We start from the raw sequence: 27,395 nt of genomic DNA on the forward strand, positions 1-27,395 counted from the left end.
AGCAGTGGGAGATGAGGCTAGAGAAGTAGACAGAGGCCGAACCTGGCTGAACCGTTATATGATGTGTTAAAGAATTTAGAATTCAACTTGACAGCTGTGAAGAGCTACTGAAGGATTTTAAGGGAGAGGGCAACATGATGGAATGTGTGTTTTAGGAAGATCACCCTAGCAAGTGTAGAGAAAGTAGATTAGAGGTGGGCATGACTGGAAGAAGGAAAATGAATTAGGTTGTTGTAATAAACCAGGTGAGCGAGTGGCCTGAAATAAGGACAGTAATGACAGAGATGAAGAGAAAGAGCCAAAATAGAGGGGAAAAAAGACAAGAAGGAGCTAGAATGTATAAGGCTCACTTGGTAACAATTCTGATGTGGGAAACGAAGAGTGAGTAGGAAGAGTCCAGATTCTCAAATTCTTTGCTTGGATAACTGAGCAAATGGTAGTGCTAATCCTTAAATCAGAGAATGCAGGAGGAAAAACTGAATCAGGAAAATGGAAGTGATGAATTCAGTTTGGGGTATTTTTAATTTGAAGGGCCAGAGGGTCACATAAGTAGAAATGGGCAAACATAGCTGGCTATCTCAGTTTTAAATAGAGTGGTTGAGGTGAAGGTAGAAATTTGAGAGTCATTAGCATTTAGATAGTATCTGAAGCGTTAGAGTAGATGAGATCCAAGAGTGCCTCACTAAAGGCACTCACTAAATATTTGCTGAATGAATGATTGCAGAAGAGAAGAAGGTCAAAAACAGAACTTTAGGGAATGCTAACATCTAAGGCATGGGGAAAGGAAAGACAGTGAGAGAGGCTATTAAGGAGTAGGCAAGAGGAATGACAAGGGTGTCATGGAAGCCAAGGTTAGAACACTTCCAAAAGGGTGTCAAAGGTATAAATTTACGAAGTGTAAAGTAAGTATTGAAAAGTGTCTCTTGATTTTTATCAGCAGAGAGTGTATGGGTGAACTCGGTAAGATGGTGGTTAGGGAGTGGTAAGAGCAAGTTGCTGCAGGACAGGCTCTTTTTTCAAGAAGGCAAGGCAAGGGAAGACAATAGCTTTGTAGCCAAGGGTCAAGAAATGCAGGTCTCTGTTTTTAAAATGTGAAAGAGACTTAATAAGTGAAAGAACCTGTTGGGATAGACTGAAACTGAGAATAGGGACTCGTTCACAACTAGTTGAGATCCTAAACACAAAGAAGGATTTTCTCTGGATAGTAAAGGAGCTACTGGCCCCTAAGGCCAGAAGAAAAGAGGTTAGGATAGGAAGAATACACTGAAGCTACTTTGGAGGGAGAAGGAGAAAGGGAACTGACGGATTTTCAGCCGACCTTCTCAGTGGAGTAGTAAGAGTAAGCAGATAGTAGGGTAGAAAGCTTAAGGGTGGCTTGGCAAGTCCATAGAAGATTTGAAATCACTGTCACAGACATGGAAATGGTAGCTGGCTATGAGCATGAATTGCTAGTGATATCAGCATGACTGGTTGTGTAACAACTCAGTAGCCTTGGTAAAGGAACTAAGACAGGAATTGGATGTATACATGTTTGAGGAGGTCAAGGTTTCTTGTGTTCCAGCTTTTAGTATACCCTTTCCACTGGAAATCTAGTGTTTTCTAACTGCCCAGTGCTCACCCTGTTGATAGCATTCCTCTGTGATGGTACTCTTAGGTGAATGTCTTTTCTCTCTCCTTCTCCATTAGCACACTCTCCTCCTAGGGGTCATTGTATAGAAAAAAAAAATGAAGTTGATTTAAAAAGATGGCTTATTTTGGTAAAAAAAAAATGTTGAAGTCCATACTTTTTTTCATAATATGCATTGTCTATGAGCTTCTCTTTTTATTTATATAATTGAAAGTTGGAGAGACAGATCTCCCAGCCACTGGTTTACTCCCCAGATGCCTGCAACAGCCAGGGCTGGGCCAGGCCGAAACCACAAGCTGCCTCCCAGGGTGTGCATTAGCAGGAAGCTGGAATGGAGAGCAGAGCTGGGATTTGAACCCAAGCACTCTGATATAGGATGTGGGTATTCCAAACAGTGTCTTAACCACTGCACCAAATGCTGTCTTTCTGTGAACTTTTTGAATACCCCTTATATAAGTAATTTACCTGTCTGCATTGTCATTTAAATAATAAAAATACCACACTCAGTTCTGATCTCTCCTACCCCTTTCATGTTTATTCCTATTACCAAGATGCCCTTCCTTCTTCCTGATCATTCATTTGGTCCTTCATCCCAGCAAGAAGTATTTGTTAGATACTTATGTGCCTGATACTGTGCTGGAGACATTGCTTAACAAACCAGACAGTTTCTGACTTCATGGAGCTCACTGCCAAATGTGAGAGACAAACATTGAACACATAATCATCATATATAATTATAAACTGGGATAGTATGCTACACATAGTGTGTTCTGAGCATATATATCATATACTCTGTTACATATCTAGTCTGGGAAAGCTTCCTGTGGCAGCGACATTTGAAGTAGGATATTTGGGATTGAGTAGAAGTATGCAGAGATCAAGGGAAAGAAACAGCCTGTGTGGCAAAGTATAGTGGTTAGGAACATTGACATTGCAACCAGACTGCCCAGGTTTCAAATCCTGGGTCTGTAACTAGCCAGCTATGTACTATGGGCAAATTCTCTGTACCTCAGTTTCCCTATCTATGCAGTGGAAATAGTAGTACTTGCTTCACTGGGTTTTTGTGGGGGGTTTAATGAATTAATATAGATATAGTACTTAGGACAGTACTTGACATAAAAAGCACTCAAAGGGTCTAAGTTAGGAAGGAGCATTTGAAGGACTCATAGGATGCCAATGTGGCTAGAATGTAGAAATTAAGGAAAGATTATTACAGTATGAGGCTAGAGAAAAGAGACCTGATGAAGAACTCATAGGCAATGTTAAAAATGGTCTTAAAAGCAGGAATGTGGCACAGTGGTTAAGTTCCTGCTTGAGATGCATTGCACACATCTCAAGGAGTGCCTGACTCAAGTCCCAGTCCCTCTACTTCCTATCCAGCTTCCTGCTAATGCATAATACACTGAAAGGTAGCGGAGGATGGCTCAAGTTCTTAGGTCTCTGCCACCCATGTAGGAAACATTGAATTCTGCACTTTTGGTTTGGCCAGAAGACCTCTTTCCACCCATGTCTCTGTCTCTCTGTGTTTCAAATAAAATGAACATAAATTGTTTAAAAAAGGGATTTTTTAAAGATTTATTTAATCATTCATTTGAAAGGCAGAATTAACAACCACGGCTGTTCCAGACCAAAGCCAGGAGCCAGAAGCTTCTTCCGGGTCTTCCACAAGGGTGCAGGGGCCCAAACACTTGGGCCATCTTCTGTTGCTTTCCCAGACGCATTAGCAGGGGACTGGATCAGAAGTGGAGCAGCCAGACACAGCCAGCACCCATATATGGGATGCTGGCATCACGGATGGTGGCTTTACCCATTATGCCACATGCCAGCCCTGAAAAACATGATTTTCAACTGAGCAATAAAATTGATCATTTACATCTTTAAAGATTTTGTACTTATTTATTTGAGATGCAAGGAGATATAGAGAGAGAAAAAAGAGAGAGCTCCTATCTGGTTGCTCCATTGCCATATTCCTGCAACCCCAGTCAGATTTCCCATGTAGGTAACAGGAATCCAACTACTTGAGCCTCACCACCGCTTTCCAGGCTCTGTACTAGCAGGAAGCTGGGGTCAGTAGCCCAAGCCAGGAATCCAATCCAGACACTCCAGTGTGTGACATGGACAGCCCAACCAGCGTTCTGACTGCTAGACCAAATGCCAACCTCATTCATTTCTGTTTTTAAGAGATGATCTGGCTGCTGTATAGATATGGATTATACCATCACAGGAATAGATTTGTGACTGTTGAAGAAGGACTGCAGTAGTCCAAGTGATAGATACAGGATTTAGACTTGTGGTGATGGTGACAGAATTAACCAGTGAATTAAATAAGGAAATGAGGAGAATGACGCTCAGGTTTCTGGAATGTGGAATTGGCTATTCACTGACCTGGTGTGCACTGAAGTAGTACCAGGTTTGAGCATAGCAGACAGAACTAAGTCGAAATACCAGGTACATAGTTGAAGTTGAAGGTCTAAAGTTCAAAAGATCTGTGTTAGAGACAAATTTGGGAGTCACCAGGTTACACACAATAATTGAAACAATAGGCAGAGATGAGACTTTAAGAAGAGAATATAAGGGGGGTAGCGCTACAGTCTAGTAGGCTAAGCCTCTGCCTGTAGTGCTGGCATCCCATATGGGCACTGGACCTAGAAGAAGCTCCTGGCTTTGGATTGTCCTAGCTCCAGCCATAATGGCCATTTGGGGAGTGAACCAGTAGATGGAAGACCTTTCTCTCTGTCTCCCTCTCTCTGTAACTCTGCCTCTCAAAGAAATAAAGTCTTGAAAAAAAGAAGAGAATATAAGGAGACAGATTAAAGTAAGAAGACTGATACTGAGCTTTGAGGAACTTTACCATTTAACAGATAAATGGAATGATACTAAGCCAAGGAGGAGACTTAAAAGATCAGCTAGAAGAATAGAAAGAAACCCAGGGAAGCATACTGTTTGGTAATCCCAGATACTGGCAGCTGTCAGGAAGAATGGAGACTGGAAATGCCCACTGGCTTCAGTGATGTGCAGATCATTGGTGACCTTCGCAAGGAATTTCAGTGGGATGATGTGGACACAGATCAGATTGGAATAGGTTGAGGAGCATATGGGAAGGGAGCCAGAGAAAATGGAGGGAAACTGTTCTCTCAAATGTTGTGAAAGAGAAATAGGGCAAGCAAGATAAGAAGTAGGGTTACAGAAGGTGCTTTTTGTTTTAAAATGGGAGAGCCTTACTAGAAGGATCCTGAAGAACAGGGAGAAGTTGAAGACAGAAGGCATAAGATTTGTAAGGAGGCAGGAAGAGTGGAGGCCCCAAGTACAAGCCTGGAGACTCGTCTCAGGAGGCGGAGCAGCCCCTCCTTTATATTAAGAGGAAATGGAGGGGCCGGCAATGTGGTGCAGTGGGTTAAAGCCCTGGCCTGAAGTGCCGGCATCCCCTATGGGCGCCAATCCTAGTCCCGGCTGCTCTTCTTCCAATTCAGCTCTCTGCTATGGCCTGGGAAAGCAGTAGAAGATGGCTCAAGCCCTTGGGCCCCTGCATCCACATGGGAGACCCAGAAGAAGCTCCTGGCTCCTGGCTTGGGATCGGCGCAGCTCCAGCCATGGCAGCCATCTAGGGAGTGAACCAGCGGATGGAAAACCTCTCTCTCTCTTTCTCTCTCTCTCTCTGTCTCTCTCTGTAACTCTGTCTTTCAAATAAATAAAATAAATCTTTTTAAAAAAAAAAAGAGGAAATGGAGTGGAAGCTTGTAAATTTACTCTGGTTTAATGTCCATCTCTGGGAGGCCTCCCTTGGACTGCTTTGGGATTTCATTAATTTTGCTTGTTTTCAGAACCCTAAAGCACTTAACTATCTGACAATTTAGCACTGTCTTTTGTTATTTTCTCCTGTTTCTGGCTTTAGGCTTATCCTCTGCAACTAGATTGTAAACTTGAGAGTATCGACCATGTTTGATTTTTGTGTGCCCCCATGTTGCCTAGCTTGGTGCTCAGTTGAATTTTTGTTGAACACCTAGTTTTAAAAATCAATTAAGATGCTTAGCTAAAAGGTATAACTCATTCTAAATAATAGTTGTTCATATAATGCTGATTGTCCTTTTACTATTGACTCATCAACCCTTGATGCCTTCTGGAGTGCTCATGATGATCTGAACTAGAATTCATAGGAATTGAGTATAATTACCCTGGTACTAATCGTAGTAATGTCACTGCCAAGGGATAAATAGCTTTTGATTGATGACTAGCTGATTATTTTTCTTTGTTTCTCCCAGGTTCAACAGCTACAGGTCATGTTGCTTCAAGCCCATGGAGGTACCCTGCCTGGATCTATAAAGTAAGAGCTGGATTAATATTAAATGTGTATTCTAGCAAAGGCTCTTTCTCCTCATAGCTTTTGTCCTCGATATGCTCAAATATCTGATAGCACTTGGCGTCAAGGTGAGGGATCTTACCAACCTTGTTGACTGTGAGATAACCTGACATAAGAAGAAGTAGTTCTGGCCTCAGAAATTCATTTATGGGAATTTGACTGTGAGGAAAAGCTGCCTCTTCTCCCCAGTTTTGTTTATTTGACTGATTAGTTATACTTGTATAGACTTGTGGCTATTTAGTCTATGAGTTAACATCCACTACTGTCACTTGTTTTATTGCTCAGATAGTACATAAATGCTGTAATTGTTCATTCAGAGCAAGTCTTTCAGGTTGGTTCTTTGTGTTCTGAAATAAGTCCTTAAGTGTTTTGAGCATCTTCAAGATGTCCCAAACTCCTGTTTTCCCTGTCTCAATTCTAGAATCAACCATATCTCCAGGGATCCCTGGTTTCTTTTTTGGAAAATGGTGTTTAGAAGCCAAGACTTGGATGCTGCTAGCCCTAGCTGTGCTCCTTGTTACTGGGGTCTTACTGCTTCTAGGCCCCTGCAGTGAGGAAAGCTTGGCAATATCTGCGTTTTTGTGTCTCTCTGTGTAATTCTTACAAACTATTAATTTAAGTTGCTATCTCTGATTCCATTGTAACACTGCAGGATTCATTTTAGTGTTTCCCCTGTCCTCTGTATCTTCTTTCTCAGTTAGAAACACAGCTCTCACTATGGACAGTCTGTTCGCCTCCTTGTTCAATTCTAGTATACACATAGTTTCAGAACTGCTAGCCTGTTCCCCTGTGAGAAGCATTTTTATGAACTAGTTTACTGCATGTATGTACAGTTCTTATTGTTTTTAGGCTTAGAGTGTCCAGGAAATATACTGGTCCCCACAATTATTGTTTCTCTTTTTAAAGCTTTATTTATTTTTGTGAGAGGCAGAGTAACAGAGGGAAACACACAGACAGAGAATCTTCCATTCTCTGATTTACTCCCCAGCTGGCTAAAACAGCAGGGGCTGGGCTAGGCTGAAGCTAGGAGCCTGGAACTCCATGCAGTGTTCCCATGTTGGTGGCAGGGGCCCAAGTACTTGGGCCATCATCTAGGTGCTGCTTTCCCAGGCACATTAGCTGGGCTCTGTATTGGAAGTGGAGCAGCTGGGACTTGAACCAAAATCCAGTTGTAGAACGTGGTCAGCATCTCAGAGAGAGCTCTCATGCCCATTTATTGTCACTCATATTTCCGCTGCTGGCCCAAGGCAACTTACTAATCTGCTTCTGTCTATATAGATTTGCCTCTAGTAGACATTTCATGTACATGGAATCATAGAATGTGCTGATTTTTGTCTGGCTTCTTCCACTTATGTTGCTCAAATTCATCCCTGTGATCACATGTATCAGTAGTTTGTTCCTGTTTATTCCTGAATAGTATTCCATTGTCTGGATGTAACACATTTTGTCTATCCATTTAGCAGTTAATGGACTTCTGGATTCTTTCTAGTTTGGGGCTTTGATGAATGATGCTGCTGTGAACATTGACTTCTAAGTTTTTATATGGACATATGTTTGCACTGGGTGGATACCCAGAAATGGAATTTCTGGGTGGTATGTTTACTTATTTAATAAACTGTCAAACTATATTCCAAAGTGGCTACACTGTTTACATTCTCCCTGTGCTTCTGGGTTTTGATTCATAATTAGAAAGCCTTTCCCTATGAGTTAAAAGAGGATTCTCACATGTTTATTTCTAGTATTAATGTTTCTGTTTTATTTTTATTTTATTTACATCTCATTTTTTTATTTGGAGTTTATTCTTATGCATGATGTGAGTCTACTTTCTTTTTTAAAGATTTTATTTATTTATTTGAGAGGGAAAGTTACAGACAGAGGGAGAGACAGAGAGAAAGTTCTTCCATCCACTGGTTCATTCCCCAAATGGCCACAACAGCCGGAGCTAAACCAACCCGAAGCCAGGAGTCAGGAGCTTCTTCTGGGTCTCCCATGCAGGTGCAGGGGCCCAAGTTCTTGGGCCATCTTCTGCTTTCCCAGGCCATAGCAGAGAGCTACATTGGAAGAGGAGCAGCCAGGACTAGAACTGGTGCCCATGGTGCGCTGCAGGCGGAAAATTAACCTGCTGTGGCACAACACCGGCCCCCCTACTTTCTTTTAATATCCTTATTTTCAGTAACTCATTCTTTTTCATTATAAAAGTGATACATCACTTCTTCTTGTAGGATACTTATGAAAGTAGAAATAAGACTTAAAGTTGCCATAATTTCAGCATCCAGAGATAACTATGTTCCCATTTCTAATGTTCTCCCTTTGGATAAATTAGTCTGGGTTTCCTAATAGTATTTCAGAATGTTGGATAAAGTGAGGAAAACTTGGTCCCATAGGATCTCTTAAAGGCCTATTCTCACTCCATTCACTTTAGAAGCGACTCCTCTTCCTTTCCTTTCAGTTTAGCATAAACTAGTTTCATGGATGACAAGACTAACAAAAACAAGGCCAAACAAAATCACTCCAGACTTACTATAATAAATAATTTCATGGAGCAAACATTTGGTACAGTAGTTGGGGCATTCCTTGGGACACCCGCATCCCACATTGGGGTGCCTAGTTTGAGTCCTGGCTACTCTGCTTCCAATCCAACTTCCTGCTAATGCACAACATGGGAGGCAGCAGATGATGGCTCAAGTAATTGGGTCCTGCCACCCATGTGGGAGACCTAGATTGAGTTTTGTGCTCCTGGCTCTGGCCTGACCCAGCCCTGGCTATTGTGGGCCTTTGGGGAAGTGAACCAGCAGACAGAAGATCTCTGTCTCTCTTTCTCTCTCTGCCTTTCAAAGAAAATGGAAAGAAATACATTTTTTTTTAATTTTCAGCTGAAAAGGTAATAGAGTCTAAGAAACAGTTGATGAATCAGATAATTAAACTCAGTTTATTTTACAGAGATAAAACGGTATTTTACAGAGAAATAAACTTTCTTTTCTTTTTTTTTTTTTTTTTTCAGGAGCCAGGTACTTCTCCTGGTCTCCCGTGGGGTGCAGGGCCCAAGGACTTGGGCCATCCTCCACTGCACTCCCTGGCCACAGCAGAGAGCTGGCCTGGAAGAGGGGCAACTGGGACAGAATCCGGCACCCCCGACCGGGACTAGAAGCCGGTGTGCCGGCGCCACAAGGCAGAGGATTAGCCTAGTGAGCTGCGGCGCCGGCCCGAGAAATAAACTTTCTAATTTTCTCAAAAATGTATATATGTTTAGAGAAGTTTCATAAGACTTTTTACAAAACATATGTTTTACCTATATGAATATTTTTGCTTTTTGTCCTTGGGTTACGTCCTTTCGTTTTTGGATGTGTGTCATTGAAGCTTTTGCATTTATTTTCTGTGAGTAGTTTCTCAATTTGCACCTGTTAAGCTAACTTGAGTTCCTAGCATTGGCAATTAAATAGCATGTAAAATAGGAAGCATTGGTTTTTTCTGTATTTTCTTTTTTAGTCTAATCTTTGCTTGGCTGTCGTCCTATTTTCTGCTTCACTCTTAAAGTCTTCCCTATCATATGGGTGTCCTATTTCATGGTGTGGTCCTAAACTGCTTTTTAAAAATCTTGCAAAGAACTCTTTTTTCCTTAGTAGCTCGAGAGCTCTTATATCCTCTATTCTTTGCGTTCCTATAGAACCCATCTCTTTAATTTGCATAGTAGATTGACTGCTAAGCTCACATCCCAGCTTCACTTTTACACACTGTTGTTTGGTTTTAGGTTATTTTGGCCTCTTTGTGCCTCAGTTTCCTCGATTGTGAAATGATAGAAGCAGTAGAACCTACTTCATAGGGCTGTTGTGAGACTTTATCCTTTCCTAATAAGTAAAGCACTTAGAATAGAGCCTGGCACATAGTGCTATGTAAGAGTGTTAGCTATTGAGGTGGGCATTGTGGCACAGCGGGTTAAACCACCATTTGGGACATGCACATCCCATTTCAGAGTGCCTGATTTGAGTCCCAGCTACTCTGCTTTCCATCCAGCTTCCTACCAAATCACATTCTGAGAAGCAGCAAATGATGACTCAAATACTTAGATTTCTGCCACCCACATGGGAGACCCAGATAGAGTTCCTGGCTGCTGGTTTTGGCTTGGCCCAGCCCTGGCTTTTGTGAGCATTTAGGGAGTGAACCAGTATGTGGGGAGCAACTGGGAGCAACTTGGACTAGACTAAGTTACTGGAATTAAGACTTATTTTATGCATCTGCTCTCCCACAATATGGTGCTGGGAGAGGAGTAGTAACAGCTTCTATACAGCTGCCTCTTGCCAACTTGAGTGATGACCTCCAGGAGCTGATCTTGCTCCTGATTGGAGGAGAGCAGCATACTCAGCGTGTGGGCAGCCGAGTTGGGATTGGCGGAAGAGGACTATAAAGGAGAGAGACAACTTGCACCAGGAACATCTATCTGAAGGAACACCTGTGCAGCCCCCGAGAGAGCCGGCCGGCGGTGTGCCGCTCCCCCGCGGAAGTGGGGAAAGTGGCTAGGGGGAACCGCCCTTCCACGGAGGTGGAAGGGACAGTAGCCAACCCGGGAAGAACCAGCAGCAAACCCGGGGAGGGCCGAGCAGACAAAAGAATAGCGCGGGGTCCTGTGTCGTTCCTCCACGAAGAGGGGGAGCGACACCAGTAGATAGAAGATTGTTTGCTTGCTCGCTCTGTAGCTCTGCCTTTCAAAAAAAAAAACGAAAACACAAACATGTTGTTTGTTTGTTTTATAGATTTATTTATTTATTTTATTTGAGAGGGAGAGGCAAAGGGCACATGCAGAAAGAGAGAGAGGTCTTCCTTCTACTGGTTCACTCCCTAAATGGCCAGAGCTGGGTCAATCCAAAGCCAAGAGCTTCTTCTGGGTCTCCCATGCAGGTGCAGGGACCCAAGGACTTGAGCTATCCTCTGCTGCTTTCCCAGGCCATAGCAGAGAGCTGGATCGGAAGTGAAGCAGCTGGGTCTTGAACTGGTGCCCATATGGGATGCCAGCATTGCAGGCAGCAGCTTTACCTGCTATGCCACAGCACCGGCCCCCAAACATGTTTTTTAAAACAATATTAGCTGTTGTTATTAATTGTAGTAGTATATAAGCTTTATTTATCTTGAGAGACAAAGAAAGAAAAACAGAGCTCTCATCCACAGGTCCACTCTCCAAAAAGCCTGTCCCAGGATCTAGAAATGTGCTCCAAGTCTCTAGCTTGAGTCACAGGGACCAAATAACTTGAGCCATCATGACCAACTACCAGAGTCTATGTTAGCAGGAAGTTGGAATCAGGACCCCAGTTGGGTATTGAACCCAGTTACTCTGATATGGGACATGGACATCTTAGCCACTAGGCTAATTGCTCATCCCTGTGATATTTAAATATTCAAGTGTTAGCCTCAAATTTCAGTGAAGAGCCTACTTCTAAGTGCTGAATTTTCCTTGGAAATCAACAGTTGACTTAAATATGATTCCTTCATTTAGAGAAACCTTGAAAATTTTTCAGAGGAAAAAACTGTTAAATTAAAATTATCATTACATTGAAGCTTGCTGACTTACATGACTAACACATGAAAGTTTTCAGTTTAATAAGTATAAAAGGAAACAGCAATCAGAGATAACACTAAATTTATTAACAATTTATTTTTAAAAGCCACATATTTAATTGAACATTCCTTCATAAGAGTCTTAATAGTGTAATATGAGGTCTTATTATGTGACCTTACCATTAACTTTTTGATAAAAGGCAGGCTAAGAATTTCTATACAAATTGATGGAGGCCTTAAGCTGGGTGAGAGGGCATTCAGTGGGTTCCTGACATCCTTTTCTCTCCTTTATTGAGATTGAGAACAGCTGCTCCCTGTCCTTTTTTTTCCTCTTTATCACAGCCTTGACAAGTACTCATTTTTCCCTGGAGTCTTCTTCAGATCAAATCTTCATATTTCTTCTGATCTTTTTTTTTTTAACCAGTCTGATTTTCTAGTCTTCTGAACATTTTATCCCAATGGATTAGAAAAAGAAAAGCTGTGCTTTTTATTGATCCACTTCATTAGTCGAGAGCTGATGTAATCAAGTAATGTGCTTATGTTCCAAAGGTTCTTATTTATATGTATGTATCCCTTCAAGCTATTGCTGTCTCTCCTTTTTACTCATATTCGAAATGGATGCCATTGATGCTACCAACCATTTGAAGCAATTTGAAATCAGGAGGCCACGGGTTCATCAGTTCCAAGCTAAGCTTGAATTTAGACAGGAGCACTTATTTATAAAGAAGTATGAGATGTGTTCTTAGTGGCCACAGATCATCATTTCGGCTTTCTGACTTTTTAAATGCTATTTTCCTAACTTTACAGTAAATGGATAATCCACTTGTATTGATCAGGCTAAACTTTGACCCTGAGCAGGGTCCCTTTTGCCTCCTCCACACATCTTCCTTCCCTACTTCTCTAGTCTTTGAGGGATTGAAGGTGAGACAAAGAGCCACAGAACATACATTTTAGCTACATTTAGACTTCCCTTCTTACTTACATGACCTTAAACCAAGAGCCAAGCTAAAGGTTAATCATTCCTGGTGGGGCAGACTTTGTGGCACAGCACATTAGGCTGCCAGTTGGTATGCCTGCATCCCATGTTGGAGTGCCAGTTTGAGTCCTGGCTCCTGTTTCTGACCCAGCTTCCTGCTGATAAGACTGGGAAAGCAGCAGATGATGGCTCGAGTGCTTGGGTCCATGCCACCCATGTGGCAGACCTGGATGGAGTTCTGAGTTCCTGGCTTTGGACTCTCCCTTCCTTTCTGTCACTCTGCCTTTCAAATAAATATATCTTTTTTTTTTTAAATTTCCTGTTAAAATGATATCTGATTCTGAATTTTTACCTTCCTGAAACCATTGAAGTACTTCAGGGGTAAGCTTAAGTACACTTTCCCCAGACTTTGGTGAGGTGAATTGAACCCAACCACCACCTATAGGTCCCGTGGGCTATGTTCTTGTCCACCTCTAATATAGGCATTATCAATCAGATATTTTTCTAATCCATTACCTTCTTTGTTTTAGTGTGGAACCATCAGAGAATCTACAATCCCTGATGGAGAAGAATCAGTCCCTGGCAGAGGAGAATGAAAAATTAAGTCGTGGGCTGAGTGAGGCAGCTGGTCAGACAGCTCAGATGTTGGAGAGGATCATTTTGGTGAGGCCCCAAGATGAAACTACCAGCAGTCTGCATATTTAGTAACTTTATTTTCCAAAATATTTAAATTGCTTCTCATTGTGAGAGATGAGTTATGTGGAAAGAAAAGTGTTTGTATCACCATATCCTGCGGAGAGCCCTTGATAAACACATGAACTTGTCATCAAACATACAGAAAAGTTATAAGAATTGTACGATGAATACCTGTATATCTGCCACCAAGAATCTGTATGAATCCCATTTTAAAGGAGATTTGTTCTAAAATACCAGGAAGGAAAGAATTAAGTCCCTTTTACCTTAAGTTCTGCCTAGTCCTTATCCATAATACAGGTTGAACATCCCTAATCTGAAAATCTGAAATTCAAAATGCTCACAAATATGAAACTTTTTGAATGCCAATACAGTGCCACAAATGGAAAGTTCCACATGTGACCTCGTGTGACAGATTACAGTAAAAATACAGGGGCATTAAACATATCTGAATTTACTTCCAGGGTATGTTGTATGAGGTGTATGTGAAACATTGAATGCATTTTGTGTTTAGACTTGGGTCCCATCCCTAAGACATCTCATGTATACAAATATGAGCATTCCAAAAAAAAAATCTGAGATCCAAAATACATTATTTGATTCAATATTTCAGCTAAGTGATACTTAACCTGTCCCACGTAACCGATCCCTTATTTTAATTCTCTATTTCCCTTTCCCTGATGTTGTCACATTTCATATTCCCTCTGAACAGCTGCCATGGTGGAATACAACAGCTGGGAAATTAATTTTAATTCATTTTCCATAAGTTAAATTCCCAATAGTGGATCACTATGTAACTGATTACACCAGTTCTGAATCTTGCTACCTGTCTATCTGATGATAGCTAACCTCCTGAAGCCATGTGGGCTGTCTCTGTCACTAGCATTTTTCTACTAGTCTAAATGCAACTCAGTCTTTGGTAGCACAACTATTGCCAGGAATGAAAATGAGTTTTCACCAAAATGTAATTGAACCTCTCTAACACATACACCTGCATTAAGCAGTGTGCTCTCTAGTCAAAGAAAGGAAGCTGCTGAAAGATTTCTTTAAAAGAAGTCAAATCTTATATCCACTGTGTTGTCCATTCCTAGCAGAATAGTGAAACTGGGATTGAGAGGAATTTTATATACAGTTTTCTGTCTCCGGTGCTTCATTTTATGCCTTTGAAGTACTATAGAAGCCCTGTTTTACATGAGTATTGCTGACATAACATACAGCACTTGTAATTCTAGCCACATACCCATCTGACCTTTATAAGGGTGCCACAGTGGCTGCCTGATAGGCTTATTGTTTGACATCCTGTGAAAACTTCATGACAAGCACAACATTTTTGTCCTATATAAACTGACCTTCCCAAATCTGTTGCAATCCGGCATGTTACAGATACTGTGATTGAAATAAAACTGAAAATATCAATCACTCTTCCCAAAACGTAGCTGCCTTCTGCTGTTTCTTTTTTCTCTAACATCATTCTTGGGCCTTACCCCTTTTCTTGCTTTCTTTGGCTAAAACTAGCCTACCAAATCAGATAGTGTAACTTTTTAAAAATCTCAGCTCAAATTTAGTGTGAGGCCCTTTTATGTTTTCAGTGCCCTTATGCTGGGGCTGGGGAACAGTGTAGTGTAGGAGGCAGTTTAAAGTGATTTTTTTTTTTTTTTTTGCAAACAGCCGGGAGTAGCATGCCAGAAAGTATTGCTTTTTCCCCCAGTTGCAAAGTTCTCTATGGAATTAAGACTTCACACTCCACCCCATAGTCTGAGCTAGAAGGCAAGCATAAAACCCAGCTGCTTGGATGCTATTTTTAGTAGCTCATGTTGACTGAAGGGCTAATTTCCATGACTCTGTTAAAAAACACATTTCTCACTAAATAACCAAAGCCCACTAAATCCTCTATTACAGCAAAGGAGGCAGCCTTTCTACCTAGGTTTTAATCCATACGAGTAGGGGAAAGAGAGCATAATTAGGCGAGGCTGTCAGGCAGTGCCACTGACGATCTCCTGGTCTTTGTTGCAGACAGAGCAAGCGAATGAAAAAATGAACACCAAGCTAGAAGAGCTCAGGCAGCATGCAGCGTAAGTGTCCTACCCGATATTTGTTAGTGACCTCTACCGCCTTAGTACATAATCACGGATCATCTGGCTGCCGCAGCATGATTAACCCTTGGGGCCTTTTGCTTGAACTTTCAGCTGCAAGCTGGATCTTCAAAAGCTAGTGGAGACTCTGGAAGACAAAGAATTGAGAGAAAATGTAGAGATAATTCGTAACCTGCAGCAAGTGATTACCCAACTATCGGTAAGCCAAGTAGGGGTACTGTAAATACGCATATCACTTTCATCTATTTTCCTTGACACATTTTAGCATTTCTAACTGCTTTTGGCTCAAACAACTAGATTGTGAGCTACGTGAGGACAGAAAGAGATCACGGATCATTGGTTAGGATCTGAATATTGAGTTTGTTAAAACACTCACTGGGGCCGGTGCTGTGACAAAGCGGGTAAAGCTGCCACCTGCTATGGGGGGCCAGTTCGTGTCCCGGCTGCTCCAGTTCCAACCCAGCTCGCTGCTACAGCCTGGGAAAGCAGTGGAGGATGGCCCGAGTGGTTGGTCCCCTGCAGCCACATGGGAGATCTGGAAGAAGCTCCTTGCTCCTGGCTTTGGATTGGCCCAGCTCTGGCCGCTGCAGCCATTCACTAATCAATGGATGGAAGACCTGTCTCTCTCTCTGCCTCTCTTCTCTTTCTCTGTAACTCTGCCTTTCAAATAAATAAGTAAATCTTTAAAAAACACTCATGGCTCATATATGCAATGGCACATTAGTATTTCAGTATTCTAATCAAAAGCCACCAAGTAGCTATGTAACAATACAAAATTGTCTACATAACAAGAGCAGTAGGCATTGATTTGCTGTCCTCATAGTGTAGGCTAACTTAATAAGAAACCCTATACCATTCCCCATTTTTAAATAAGCTGAGTTCTGACAGATAGCTTAGGACAACCAGTTAATACCATAATTCTTCTTTATAACCAGTAATAAAAGTTTGAATGATTGCTCTGCTATAAGTTCCATTTTTATTTATTTTCAAACTATTATAGTAGTTGTGCATATAGTTTGGGGATGAGATAATTATTTGTTTTTCCCAGAAGAAAAATTCTTGCATTCTCACCACCCTAAAAATCTATTTTAATTTTTGGTGTTCTTTCTCTTAGTCCTTAGGCTTATATACTTATTAAAAATGTTGAAATCATAACATACAATGTAAAATAGTTATCATTAGTTTTATCCCATCTATATTCTCTTTATGATTTTTAAAAATGTATTGAAAGGCAGTGACAGAGAGAGAAGGAGAGGCAGAAAGAGGAAGAGATCTTCTATCCTGAGGTTCATTCCACAAGTGGCTGCAGCAGCTGGGTCTGGGCCAGGTCAAAGCCAGGAGCCAGGAACTCCCATCCTCATCTCCCATGTGGGTGGCAGGGGCTCAAGTACTTAGTCCTTCCTCCACTGCTTTTCTAGTCACATTAGCAGGGAGCTAGATCAAAAGCTGAGCAGCCCAGACTCGAACTGTCACTCTGATATGGAATGCTGACATTGCAAGCAACAGCTTAACCCATGATGCAACAATGCCAGCCCCCATTCTCTTATTTATTATTCTGAAAAAGTGATGTGTAATAAATGCCTGGTGGTGGTTCCTAGCTCTTGGGCATAAGTTTTCCACAGAGAATGAAACAAATAAAGAGAAAACTCCCATCCACTGCCTCACTCTACAAATGCCTGCAAGAGTGGGGTGTGAGGGGGCCTGAATCTAGGAGCCAGGAACTTGATCCAGGTCTTCCACGTGGGTGGCAGGGACCCAACTTCTTTGAGCCATCACTGCTGTTTCTAGGGTCTGCATTAGCAGAAAGCTAGAATCAGGAGTTGGAGCCTGATATAAAACCCTGACACTCTGATGTGGGATGTAGACATCCTAACCAGTGGCTTAACCACTAGGCTAATACCTGCCCTGGACAGAAGTTTAATCTTACCAGAACAGTGAATCTCCCACTCCCTGGTCTTGCCCAGTGTTTTCTAGAGTAGTCCATAGGATTATCACAAAATGAGCCACACGTAGACTTACCCTTAAAGAGTAAATGAGGGGCTGGTGTTGTGGCAAAGTGGGTAAAGCCACTGCCTATGACACTGGCATTCCCTATGGATGCTGGTTCATGTCCTGGCTGCTCCCCTTCTGATCCAGCTAATGGCTTGGGAAAAGCAGCACAAGATGGCCCAAGTGTTTGGGCCCTTACCACCCACATGGGAGACCCAGATGAAGCTCCTGGCTCCTGTTCAACCTGGCCCAGCACTGGCTATTGCAGTCATCTGGGGAGTAAACCAGCAGATGAAAGATCTCTGTCTCTCCCCCTCTCTTTATAACTCTTTCAAAATAAATTAATACATCTTAAAAAAGAACATATACACACTTAATGGCCTTCCATGCCTGTATGTCCAACAAAAACATGTGCCCTTGTGCTCAAAAGGTTTTATAAGAATGCCTATAGCAACATTATTTAAGTAGCTCCAAACTGGAAATAATCCTAAAGCCAAGCAGCAGTAGAATGAATAAATTTTAAAGAGAGTGAATGAAGGGGCAGACAAAGTACCGTGGGTTAGGTTGTAGTTTGCAGTGCACACATCCCATATTGGAGTGCCAGTTCAAGTCCTAGCACCTCTGCTGCCAATCCAAGTGCCTGCCAGTGCATCCTGGCAGGCAGCAGATGATGGATCAAGTGCTTGGGCCCCTGCCACCCACATGGGAGATCCAGATGGAGTTCCAGGCTCCTGGCTTCAGCCTGACCTAGATCTGGCTGTTGTAGGCATTTGGGAAGTGAACCAGTAGATTGAAGATCTCTCTCTACACCTCTATACCTCTACATCTCTATCTCTCTCTCTCTCTCAGTTGTTCTGCCTTTCAAGTAGATAAAAACAAACTCTTTCTTTATAAAAAATAGTAAATGAAAAAAATAACCATACAATATTACTGGGTTGAAGGGTTATAATGGTTCTAAGAAATTCAGTGAGTAACTTCCCAAAAGACTCTTAGGCAGTGTTTTAGAATACAAGGTATTCTATGAAACCATCACAAACAGTCCAAGATGATAGTTCGTTTATCCAATGGATAGGGCACAGTAATTGAAAACCTGGGGTCCAGAACCAGACAGACCCTGGTTTGAAGGCACTTCTGCCACTTAACCAGTGCTGTATTACTGTCAAACGGAAATAATTTATGACTCAGAATGAGGTTAAGAGCATTATTCAGCAGATCCATTCAGGGAACACTTGAACTTCAGAGAACTCCCCAAGTTGAAGTAGGGTTGGAGTTGTATAAAGTGAGGAGAAGAAAGCAGTGTATGTCCTCCTGGTTTGACTCAGGCCACAGTTTGTTGTTAATTGCAGGGAGACTTTTGGCCAGAGGCTGTTCCAGTTTTCATGCCTCTGCCTCAGAAATGTAAGTGAGTACTTCAGAAAGTTTGTGGAAAATGAGTTAAAAATTGAGTTTTGGTTCAAAAAAATTGGGGATCCATGCATTTTTTTTCATAATATGCATTTCCATGAACTTTTTGAAGACCCTTCATATTGGTGGCATCCCATCCTGATAAGTGTCAGATTATTACTCACAAGTTATTTTTGCATGCCTCGTAGTTTGTCAGTTGGTCAAGATTCACAGGTGGGAGAAGTGCCCAAAAAGGAAAGGGAAAGGAGGTGAGGACTGAAGACAAGGAAGACTGGGAACCATCTTTGATGTCTGCTTTAATCCTTTTGCATTAGTAATGTGAACAAAGTACAGCAGAGTCACAAAAGAAGTACAGTTTGCCTGTTAGTCTAGAAAATTCCAGAAGGCATCATAGAAGAAACTGAGTCCTAAAAATAAATTGGATCTTGCCATTACAGACACGTAGAAAAAGACAACCCATATAAAGGAAAAGGCATATGCAAAATCCAAGAGGTCTGAAAAGTTTAGGAAATGGTAAGAACTTCAATGTGGCTGAAGTGTACAGTGCATGCTAGAGAATGACTTATCACAAGGTTAGAATTCACAGTCTATAATTCCACGTAAACGTAACTGGAACATCTGACATATACAAACCTCATGTGAGCTGCCTCAGAATTTAAGATAACCTCGGCTACAGAAGCCAGCTGGAGCCAAAATTTATAAGTTCAGAAAATAGTGACTCTGGGCTCCATTGTTTACAGTTACCACACCAATCTTAGAGGAGCTCACAAGACCTCCTTGCTGGGGCTTTGAGTCCCACAGAAAAGATGACGGAAATGCATGGAATCAAATTGATAAAAAAACGTAAAGTATCATCATTGAGGATCTGGCAAAATGACTGGTGCCTGGTGTGCCTGTAGAGGAAGTCGCTAGTGGCGGCTGGCTCAGGAGAACGCTGTACAATTGCTGTCTGCCACGAAAGTGTACTTGGCACACACGGGAGGAGGGTGCTAAAGATTGCCACAAGCTGATAAAGTCCCTGGCTTCCATCCACTGTCACACTTAGGCAGAGTAAGCTCTTTTATCCCAGGCCCCTGCTGGACTCTTGAATCAGAGTTCTCCACGTCTATTGTTCAGAGGCCCTCCCAGCTACATTTTTTTTTTTTTTGAAATACACAACAGTGTATCCTGTGGCTTTTATTAAGACTCACTACAGTGAAAGCAAAATGTTTCCAATGTAAGTGCTTGTGCCCTTCATTCTGGATTAAAACTATTTTTATTTTAAGTGATGGGTGAACACCCCTTTTTCAGTTATGAAGGCAGCCATTGTTCCCGAATATTCCTCCTGGGGCTCTGAGCACTAAACTGTACCATTTCTTCCTTTAAAGTATAATTCAAGCAAACCTCCTTGTTGCGGTTACCTGTGAGGAAATTCATGCAGTCCTTTCAGTTCCCACAAAATCAAATAATTTTTGTTTGTTTTTTTAGAACCCTTCCTCCAAGACTAGCTCCCAATAAAGCATTTTTCATGCCCAGTAATGGCATTACCTACAGCCTACAAGCACAAACCTCATTTTGGAGGCTTTTGCTGATTAACGTAACACAGTGTACCCTAGCCTTGTTCCCCTGGTCATCATCCTCATTAAGTCTTTCTTTTTTTTTTTTTTTTTTTACTTACAAGAGGTTCTCAGTTGGTTGTAACCTGAGAATGTGGGAATGGAAGAAGAAATAAATACATCCTATTGTTATATATTTACATTTAGAATTATGAAGGCAGAATCCTGCCATATTCACACAGAACACGTCACTGTAGCCCTGAGCTCAAACCTTAGCATTGTGAAATTTCACTAGGCCAAAGGCCAAAGGTAAACCCACAGTGACAACATATCTTCTTTAAGGATTAACACATCTACTTTGATCCTGAATGGAAGCTACTAGGAAAAAAAGCCTTCAAAAGCCAGTGTAATAATCTCTAATCATCTAGATGGGTCTCAAGCTAGTCCTTCTACTGAAAATTGAAACACAGGAGGGAGGAAAGGGTACCCATTTACCGATAATAGACTGACTGCGCACCTGTAGTTGGAGAATCACCAGTACTGCAAATTATGGTAAGAAAGGACATGGGGACGCTGGAGCTTCCTTGTGAGTTCTCTTGGAGCCTCACTGGGAATTTCTGGGCAGAATAAGGGAGATATTTGATGAACAGCACTTACCAAGGGCCTCTTCATCTTAAAGGTACAGAGATTTCAGTTTCAACAGCTATCCAGTGTTACACAGAGTTAAAGTAGAGATTATTCCATGTGCTGACCCTGAATTCTTTCTTTGCTATGAAGCCAGTAGCTCTTTCACCTATGACCTTCTTAATCACATGACTTCCTAGAAATAATCCTTTCTTCCCAGGACTTTGCAGAATCACTTAAAAAGAGGCAGTAATCCATATGTTAGGATGCCAAGTAAGGCCTGAATTCCAGTGGTGAGAACAGAGCTTGCTCATATTATAGTCTATAAACAAATTAGTCCTAATAAGTAGTTTTAGATTTCCCCCCCTTTTTTTTTTTTTGACAGGCAGAGTTAGATAGTGAGAGAGAGACAGAGAGTTTAGATTTCCCTTCTAAGTGGTGGTAGTTCCACTGCCCCAAAAAGGAATTTGTCATTCTGGAGGGAGTCAATGCTTACCTTTTCCCTACTACTTGGAGTAGCTACGTATCATCAGTTCCTATCGATATAAGGGACAGAGGCTGAAGTCCACTTATCTGACTTCATGAGCACATTTTTCCAGGGTACCTACCTGGGAACATTTATTTCTTTATAGAGGAGAATCTTGCTACCTTGATAACTGTAATTAAAATTTTTTTAAAAAAATTCACTTTTCTGATGCATTGCATTTATTTGATATTTGTGTTCTTATTGTGGTATGCCTAGAAGAACTGGCTAGACTTGTACATTAATAGAAGTAGACTTGGCCAGCGCCGCGGCTCAATAGGCTAATCCTCCACCTAGTGGCGCCGGCACACTGGGTTCTAGTCCCGGTTGGGGTGCCGGATTCTGTCCCAGTTGCCCCTCTTCCAGGCCAGCTCTCTGCTATGGCCCGGGAGTGCAGTGGAGGATGACCCAAGTGCTTGGGCCCTGCACCCCATGGGAGACCAGGAGAAGCACCTGGCTCCTGCCTTTGGATCAACGCGGTATACCGGCCATAGCACGCCAGCTGCGGCAGCCATTGGAAGGTGAACCAACGGCAAAGGAAGACCTTTCTCTCTGTCTCTCTCTCTCACTGTCCACTCTGCCTGTAAAAAAAAAATAGAAGTAGACTTGATGGTGGGAGCAGAAAAAGAAAAGATAGAGTCGATAATATGGGATGAACTTTGGCCTGTTGAAATGGCAAGGTGTTTCACTCTGGCCCAGTGATCTTTAGCAGAGCAGGAGAAGTGCAATAAATAGGTCAGTTGCCACATGACCTTATTTCTTACAAAGACCACACGGTAGCCTTTTATGAAGAAGAAAAGACCCTTGAGAGGTAGGGAATGGAAATATGCAGCTGTTGGGGTATCTGGGATTATGAAACAGGTCAAGCACCTTAAACGGTCTCTGTGTACACTTGAAAAAACATTAAGTAACCAATATGGACTCCACTAGGAAGCTGCACTTCAGAATCTTTTCCTAAATTGAGACATTTGTTATTGCAGGATGAAACCGCTGCGTGCATGGCTGCAGCCATTGATACTGCGGTGGAACCAGAAGCTGTAAGTAATGGGCCCTTTTGTGTGGAACTGGGAGCTCTAACTGTGCCTGTGCTACTTTTTATAATTTATCACTTGACTGAAGAAGAGAGTCTGTGATTGCTACCGTGCTTCACAGAATGCCATGGAAATCCAGAAATCCTTAGTGTAAATCTCAGCTTCATAAAAATCCCTAACTTGGATAGGCTCGCTCTCTCACAGTAATAGTAACTGGTAACGGATTGCAGAGCTTCTCAGGGATGTCACAGTCTGCATTTGCAATCTGGCTTTCTGATTTTGTGTTAGATGCTAGTGTGCTAGTGTTCTCCATTGCCTGTCCAAACAAGTTAAAAGGAGGAGAACAAAAATATTAGGAAATTATGGTGAAGTCAGAAAAGCTTTAGAGCAGAGAACGGGTTTTTTGTTTGTTTATTTGTTTTTTTCAGCATACTTTTCTATGGGTGGGGTGGTTAGGGGCTAAAAAGAACCAAGGAAAATATTTTTGAGTGCTCAGATTGCAAGGATACATTCAATGTATTATATTGGATTAAAGGATATCAAGTCAAAATGAAATGGTTTGCTTGAGACAGTCTTTTCCCTCTAAAATGAATACATGTTGGTAGTTTTCAAATTCTGAAAGAAAGAAGATAGGAAATAAACCAGATACTAGAGATCAGCTATGTGAGAAGGAATGAACCCTTTTCTCCATTTCCGCCATTTTTGTATGTATTTCCAGCACCTCTTCTCCTCTGAGGACTCCTTCGAATAAGGTCTGAGTAAGAAATATTGACCAGATTACTACAGGAATAAACAAGAAGCTTGGTTATATTTAAGGAGTCAGTTAAAGTATGTAAGAAATCAGATACTTGTGAGAACAAAGACATAGGCTAATGCCAATGACTTCAGATGTTTAAAGCTAATGTTGTGTGAGAAACCATAGTGTTGAAGGAACAGACATATTGCTAGTGGAAGGAGTGGCTGAGGCTTGATGAAACAGTGCCCAAGAAACTCCAGTTGTTTGTTTGTCTCACACATTGTTATCCTGATCTTTTCCAGCAAGTCGAAAGCAGTCCAGAGACCAGCAGGTCTTCTGATGCTTTCACCACTCAGCATGCTCTACGTCAAGCTCAGATGTCGAAGGAATTGATTGAATTGAATAAAGCCCTTGCGCTGAAAGAGGCCCTGGCTAGAAAGATCACTCAGAATGACAGCCAGTTACAGCCCATTCAGTTCCAGTACCAGGTAAACTATTTTCAAGGGCAGCATTTGTTCATGTTTGCCATTTCTGTGTCACTGAAAGGGAAAAGAAGACAAACACACTATTTTTGATGACGAAAACACAACACAGTCATGCATAGTGCAACTCAAGTTATATTATTTGTTTATAAAAAGGGCATATTCAGGCTAAGGAACCTGCACTTTTGTTCCCTTTAATCTAATACCTTACCTTATGCCACAGGTATTTAATAAATAGTTTGATAATACTATAATAATTATGCCCCCTAGTTGTTAGTTCTAATAACTGTGCTTGGATTGAGAGAGGTGCATCTCTTAATCTGGGTAATAGTATGAATTATGAAGAGACTCAAAATAGACATCACATGACTTGGCAAATGCCCAAGTGTTTTCCTAGTAGTAGTTCTAAGTGGCCCTCGCTAATTGATAATCAAGTCTTTACTTGAAGGTTAGTCTTTGCTTTCAGGTTACCCCCAGTTGTTTATCTGTGATCACAAAGGGATGTTAAAATGGGTGGTAGGGGGAAAAGTGAATTGCTTTCTCATCTAGCTATACTATATGCTTATATTGAGAAATAGTACTCCTGCTTTACCAGCTCTACTACGTTTTCAAAGTAGAATAAAAACAAGGGGAAAAAAGCAATAAAAGTGTTTCTCCAAATTAATTTTCACCACTTTTTCCCTCTAAGGTAGAGAGTATTTCCTAAATAATAACTTAGTTGGCCAATAGAGGTTTTTTTTCTCCTTTTTTGTTTCAATCTTGATAAACTTTTTTTAGGGTGGTTTTATATATGTCAAATACATGTGCCTCATTTTTAAAAGTCAAACACTAAATAAAATACTTAAAATATTCAAAAAAATAAAGGTAGTCTTGCCATACTACCTTCTCATCTATTTCTTAGGCGAATACTTTAAATTCTTTAAGCTATTCTGACATTTGCCTCCATATTTCTAGGTAAGAATTAACAATATAATTGTGTTAACTTAAAACTTTTAGATATTATCTATTGACTTTCCACTATGAAAACAAGAATAAAGCTCTCTTATCCCACCACCCACGCAGACTATTTCTCCTCCATCTTTCAAAATAGTTCAACGTTTTGGCTAAATGAATATTTAGTGTTTAAATTTTTCTGACTATGTGAATATGTTTTACAATTGAGCTACATAGTATATTGCAATGACAATTCTTATACAGCTTTTTATGTTTTCTAGAGTTAATCTCATTTTCTTCATGTACCTAGTCTTCTATGTGCCTGTCAATCATTTTATTTCCAAACTTTGTATTAAAATTCTTCTTATTATGATCAAACATACCAGCTAATTTATCAGTGCATTTCTTTCTTGAAAACAATCCTCTTGGAACCTTCTGTCCTGGTTCATTTTCTCTGATATCTACTGCCCAGCCATCAACCTGGGACTATCATCCTGGGAATTTGCTTCACTTCTCATCTCTCCTAAAACAGATCCATGTCTTCCTCCTTCTTGGGATACCTTTGTCTGGATGGAGTATGACCCCAGTAGCTTTCTGAGAAAGCACATGTGGAAGGAAAATTTTTTTAAGCTTTGCTTGGCTAAAATAGCTTTTTTTTCCAAACGGAAAAGACACTTGATAGTTTAGCTGGGTTTAGAATTCTGTGGAAATCATTTTGCTTCAGAATTTTGAAAGCCTTGCTCTGTTATCTTCTATTTCCAATGTTGCTGTTGAGAAGTCCATTATGATTCTTGATTCTTTGTATTTGATCTGATTCCCTTCCCTCCCCTTACTGGAAACCTTCAGCATTTTTGCTTTGTTCTCCAGGGTTATTTAATTTCACAATGAGGTGCCTTGGTGTGAGTCTTTTTCTCCTTTATTGTGCTTGGTGCCTTGATATGCCACCTCTTTACATTTTCTCTTTCTTCTATTCCTCTTAGTCCAGTATTGGATTTCTTAAATTTAGTTTCTGTTTCTCTTATCTCTTTCTTCCTGTCTTCTATTTCTTTAAAGATTCATTTATTTAAAAGACAGAGGGAGGGGAGGAAGGAAGGATGTAAGGTAGGAGGGAGAGAGAAAGAGAGAGATTGATTGATTGATCTTCCATCCATTGATTTACTCCCCAAATGACATCAACATCCAGGCTGAAGGCAGGAGCCTGGAACTCCATCTGGGTCTCCATGGGGGTGGCAGGAGCCCAAGTATTTGGGCCATCTTCCACTGCTTTCCCAGGTGCATTAGCAGGGAGTTAGATCAGAAGTGGAGCAGCTGGGACTCAAACAGGTGCTCATGGAATGCTGGTGTCATAGGCGGTCGCTTAGCTAGCTGCACCCCAATACCAGCCCCATTATTTTTTTTTTCATGGAGTATCACCCATCTCTGTGAATAGGAATTAAATCTTGTCAAGATTTTCTTCTCCCAGGCTTGCCTCTGTTTTCTTAAACTTCCTTTCTTTAGTGTGTCTGTTTTGGTCTCTTTTGTTTAAGAAGCTTTCCTCAGATTTCTGATGCTCTTTGGCTGTCTATTCATATTTAAGAGTATAACACTAAAAGCCAGTAAGAAGCTATGTGTGCATGGGTTTCTCTTGAGCTAGTTAGTTTCCAATAAAGAAACCTTTCAGTCTCCTGCCTGGAGTTATGTGGGCAGAGTGGCTGTGTGCCACTGCTCTGGTAATGCAGAGAAGGTAAGGGAGTTGGAGCCACTCTGTCAAATTCATACTTTTATTTAATTCCTGTCATGGTGCTTCATCACTGCCTAGGACTGTGTCCAGTGTCTGTTAAGTCCAACCTGTCAGATTCAGCCCCTCCAGAAAGGAATTCTCTGCTCCTCTGTGGCTCTGTGGTATACATTGCCTTACTGCTTAGCATTCATCCTTATCAGAGTTACATTTTAGATTTTTCCATTCTGGAAGTCTGTTACCACTTACCAAATGGTTTTCTTTTTTATAAAGTCTGCTGATATTTCTCAACTACTCTGCTCTCTTCATTCTTTTTTTATTTATACAACTGTTTGGGATCATAATAATAGGATTTCAGGAGGGAGCAAGTTCAATATGTACAATGCAGCAGGTTTTTTTTTAGGTCAAGTGTATTTTGGCTTTTGCAGGGTAAACAAAGGATTACTGATAAGACTGAGAAATTATTGCTCTCTTCTTATACTCTTGCCCAGAAGCATGGGGACATGAGATCCCCAGTGTGTTTCTAACCCTAGGTAGCAGTTCTAGTAGTGAGCTACAGTTACAGCTGTAATGAGATATCTAGTCTTTTCTCCCCTTGGGATAAAATTTGCTTGAGCTCCCAAACCTAAAAAGTTAAGAAGAAATAAATTCTTAATGCAAGCAGTACCTTTTAATCACATGTATCACCGCCTCTCTTTTTCTAAGAAATAAGGCAGTTTTTTATTCTAAATGGTGTTTTTCCTGTTACTTTGAAGAGTTGCTGTAGAGAAATTGGAGGGGACATAGGTTCTGATTAATGAAAATTACCTTAAGTTATAGCAAACCAAGACTCAAATATTTGAATAATTCTCCCAGTGGAGCTGCTGAAAGAATTACTGGCTAAATGTGGTGCATATAACTGAGAGATACTATTTCTCACTCATCAGATTGCTAGCAATTCTGAAGTATAGTATTAAATGTTGATAGGGGTGCAGGGAATCAAGTGCTCATACATAGCTAGTGAGAGTGGAAATTGAAGTATTACTTTGGATGACAATTTGGTAGTGTCTGTTAGAATTGAAAATGTGTTCCATCATGACCCTGTAATTCCACTTCTCTCTACCCTAGTGAAGCCTTGCTTAAGTGTAT

At 41.1% G+C, this 27,395-nt stretch overlaps 1 protein-coding gene and 1 long non-coding RNA gene across 8 annotated transcripts in view; one reads left to right on the plus strand and one right to left on the minus strand.

The window, feature by feature from the left end:
• KIF4A (kinesin family member 4A) overlaps positions 1-27,395 on the plus strand; it is a 129,474-nt gene that overhangs the window by 43,046 nt on the left and 59,033 nt on the right. For all 5 annotated transcript variants that reach the window (XM_008272747.4, XM_008272749.4, XM_008272750.4 and 2 more), the window contains exons 11-16: positions 5,887-5,948; positions 13,038-13,170; positions 15,214-15,272; positions 15,387-15,492; positions 22,349-22,405; positions 23,438-23,623. In XM_008272747.4, the coding sequence (XP_008270969.1) occupies positions 5,887-5,948; positions 13,038-13,170; positions 15,214-15,272; positions 15,387-15,492; positions 22,349-22,405; positions 23,438-23,623 (603 nt within the window). The remainder of the gene's footprint in view (positions 1-5,886; positions 5,949-13,037; positions 13,171-15,213; positions 15,273-15,386; positions 15,493-22,348; positions 22,406-23,437; positions 23,624-27,395) is intronic.
• Positions 1-27,395, minus strand: part of LOC103351859 (uncharacterized) — a 105,559-nt gene that overhangs the window by 3,769 nt on the left and 74,395 nt on the right. Inside the window, exons 3-4 of one of the 3 annotated variants that reach the window (XR_007912047.2) lie at positions 15,286-15,420; positions 3,175-3,455 (exon numbers count right to left, since the gene is read on the minus strand). This is a non-coding gene — a long non-coding RNA (uncharacterized lncRNA). Of the gene's footprint in view, positions 1-3,174; positions 3,456-15,285; positions 15,421-27,395 lie in introns of those variants that run through there. The other 2 variants (XR_011385583.1, XR_011385584.1) reach the window with 2 other exon arrangements.

Source organism: Oryctolagus cuniculus, chromosome X (genome assembly GCF_964237555.1).
Source record: "Oryctolagus cuniculus chromosome X, mOryCun1.1, whole genome shotgun sequence".
NCBI lineage: Eukaryota > Metazoa > Chordata > Mammalia > Lagomorpha > Leporidae > Oryctolagus > Oryctolagus cuniculus.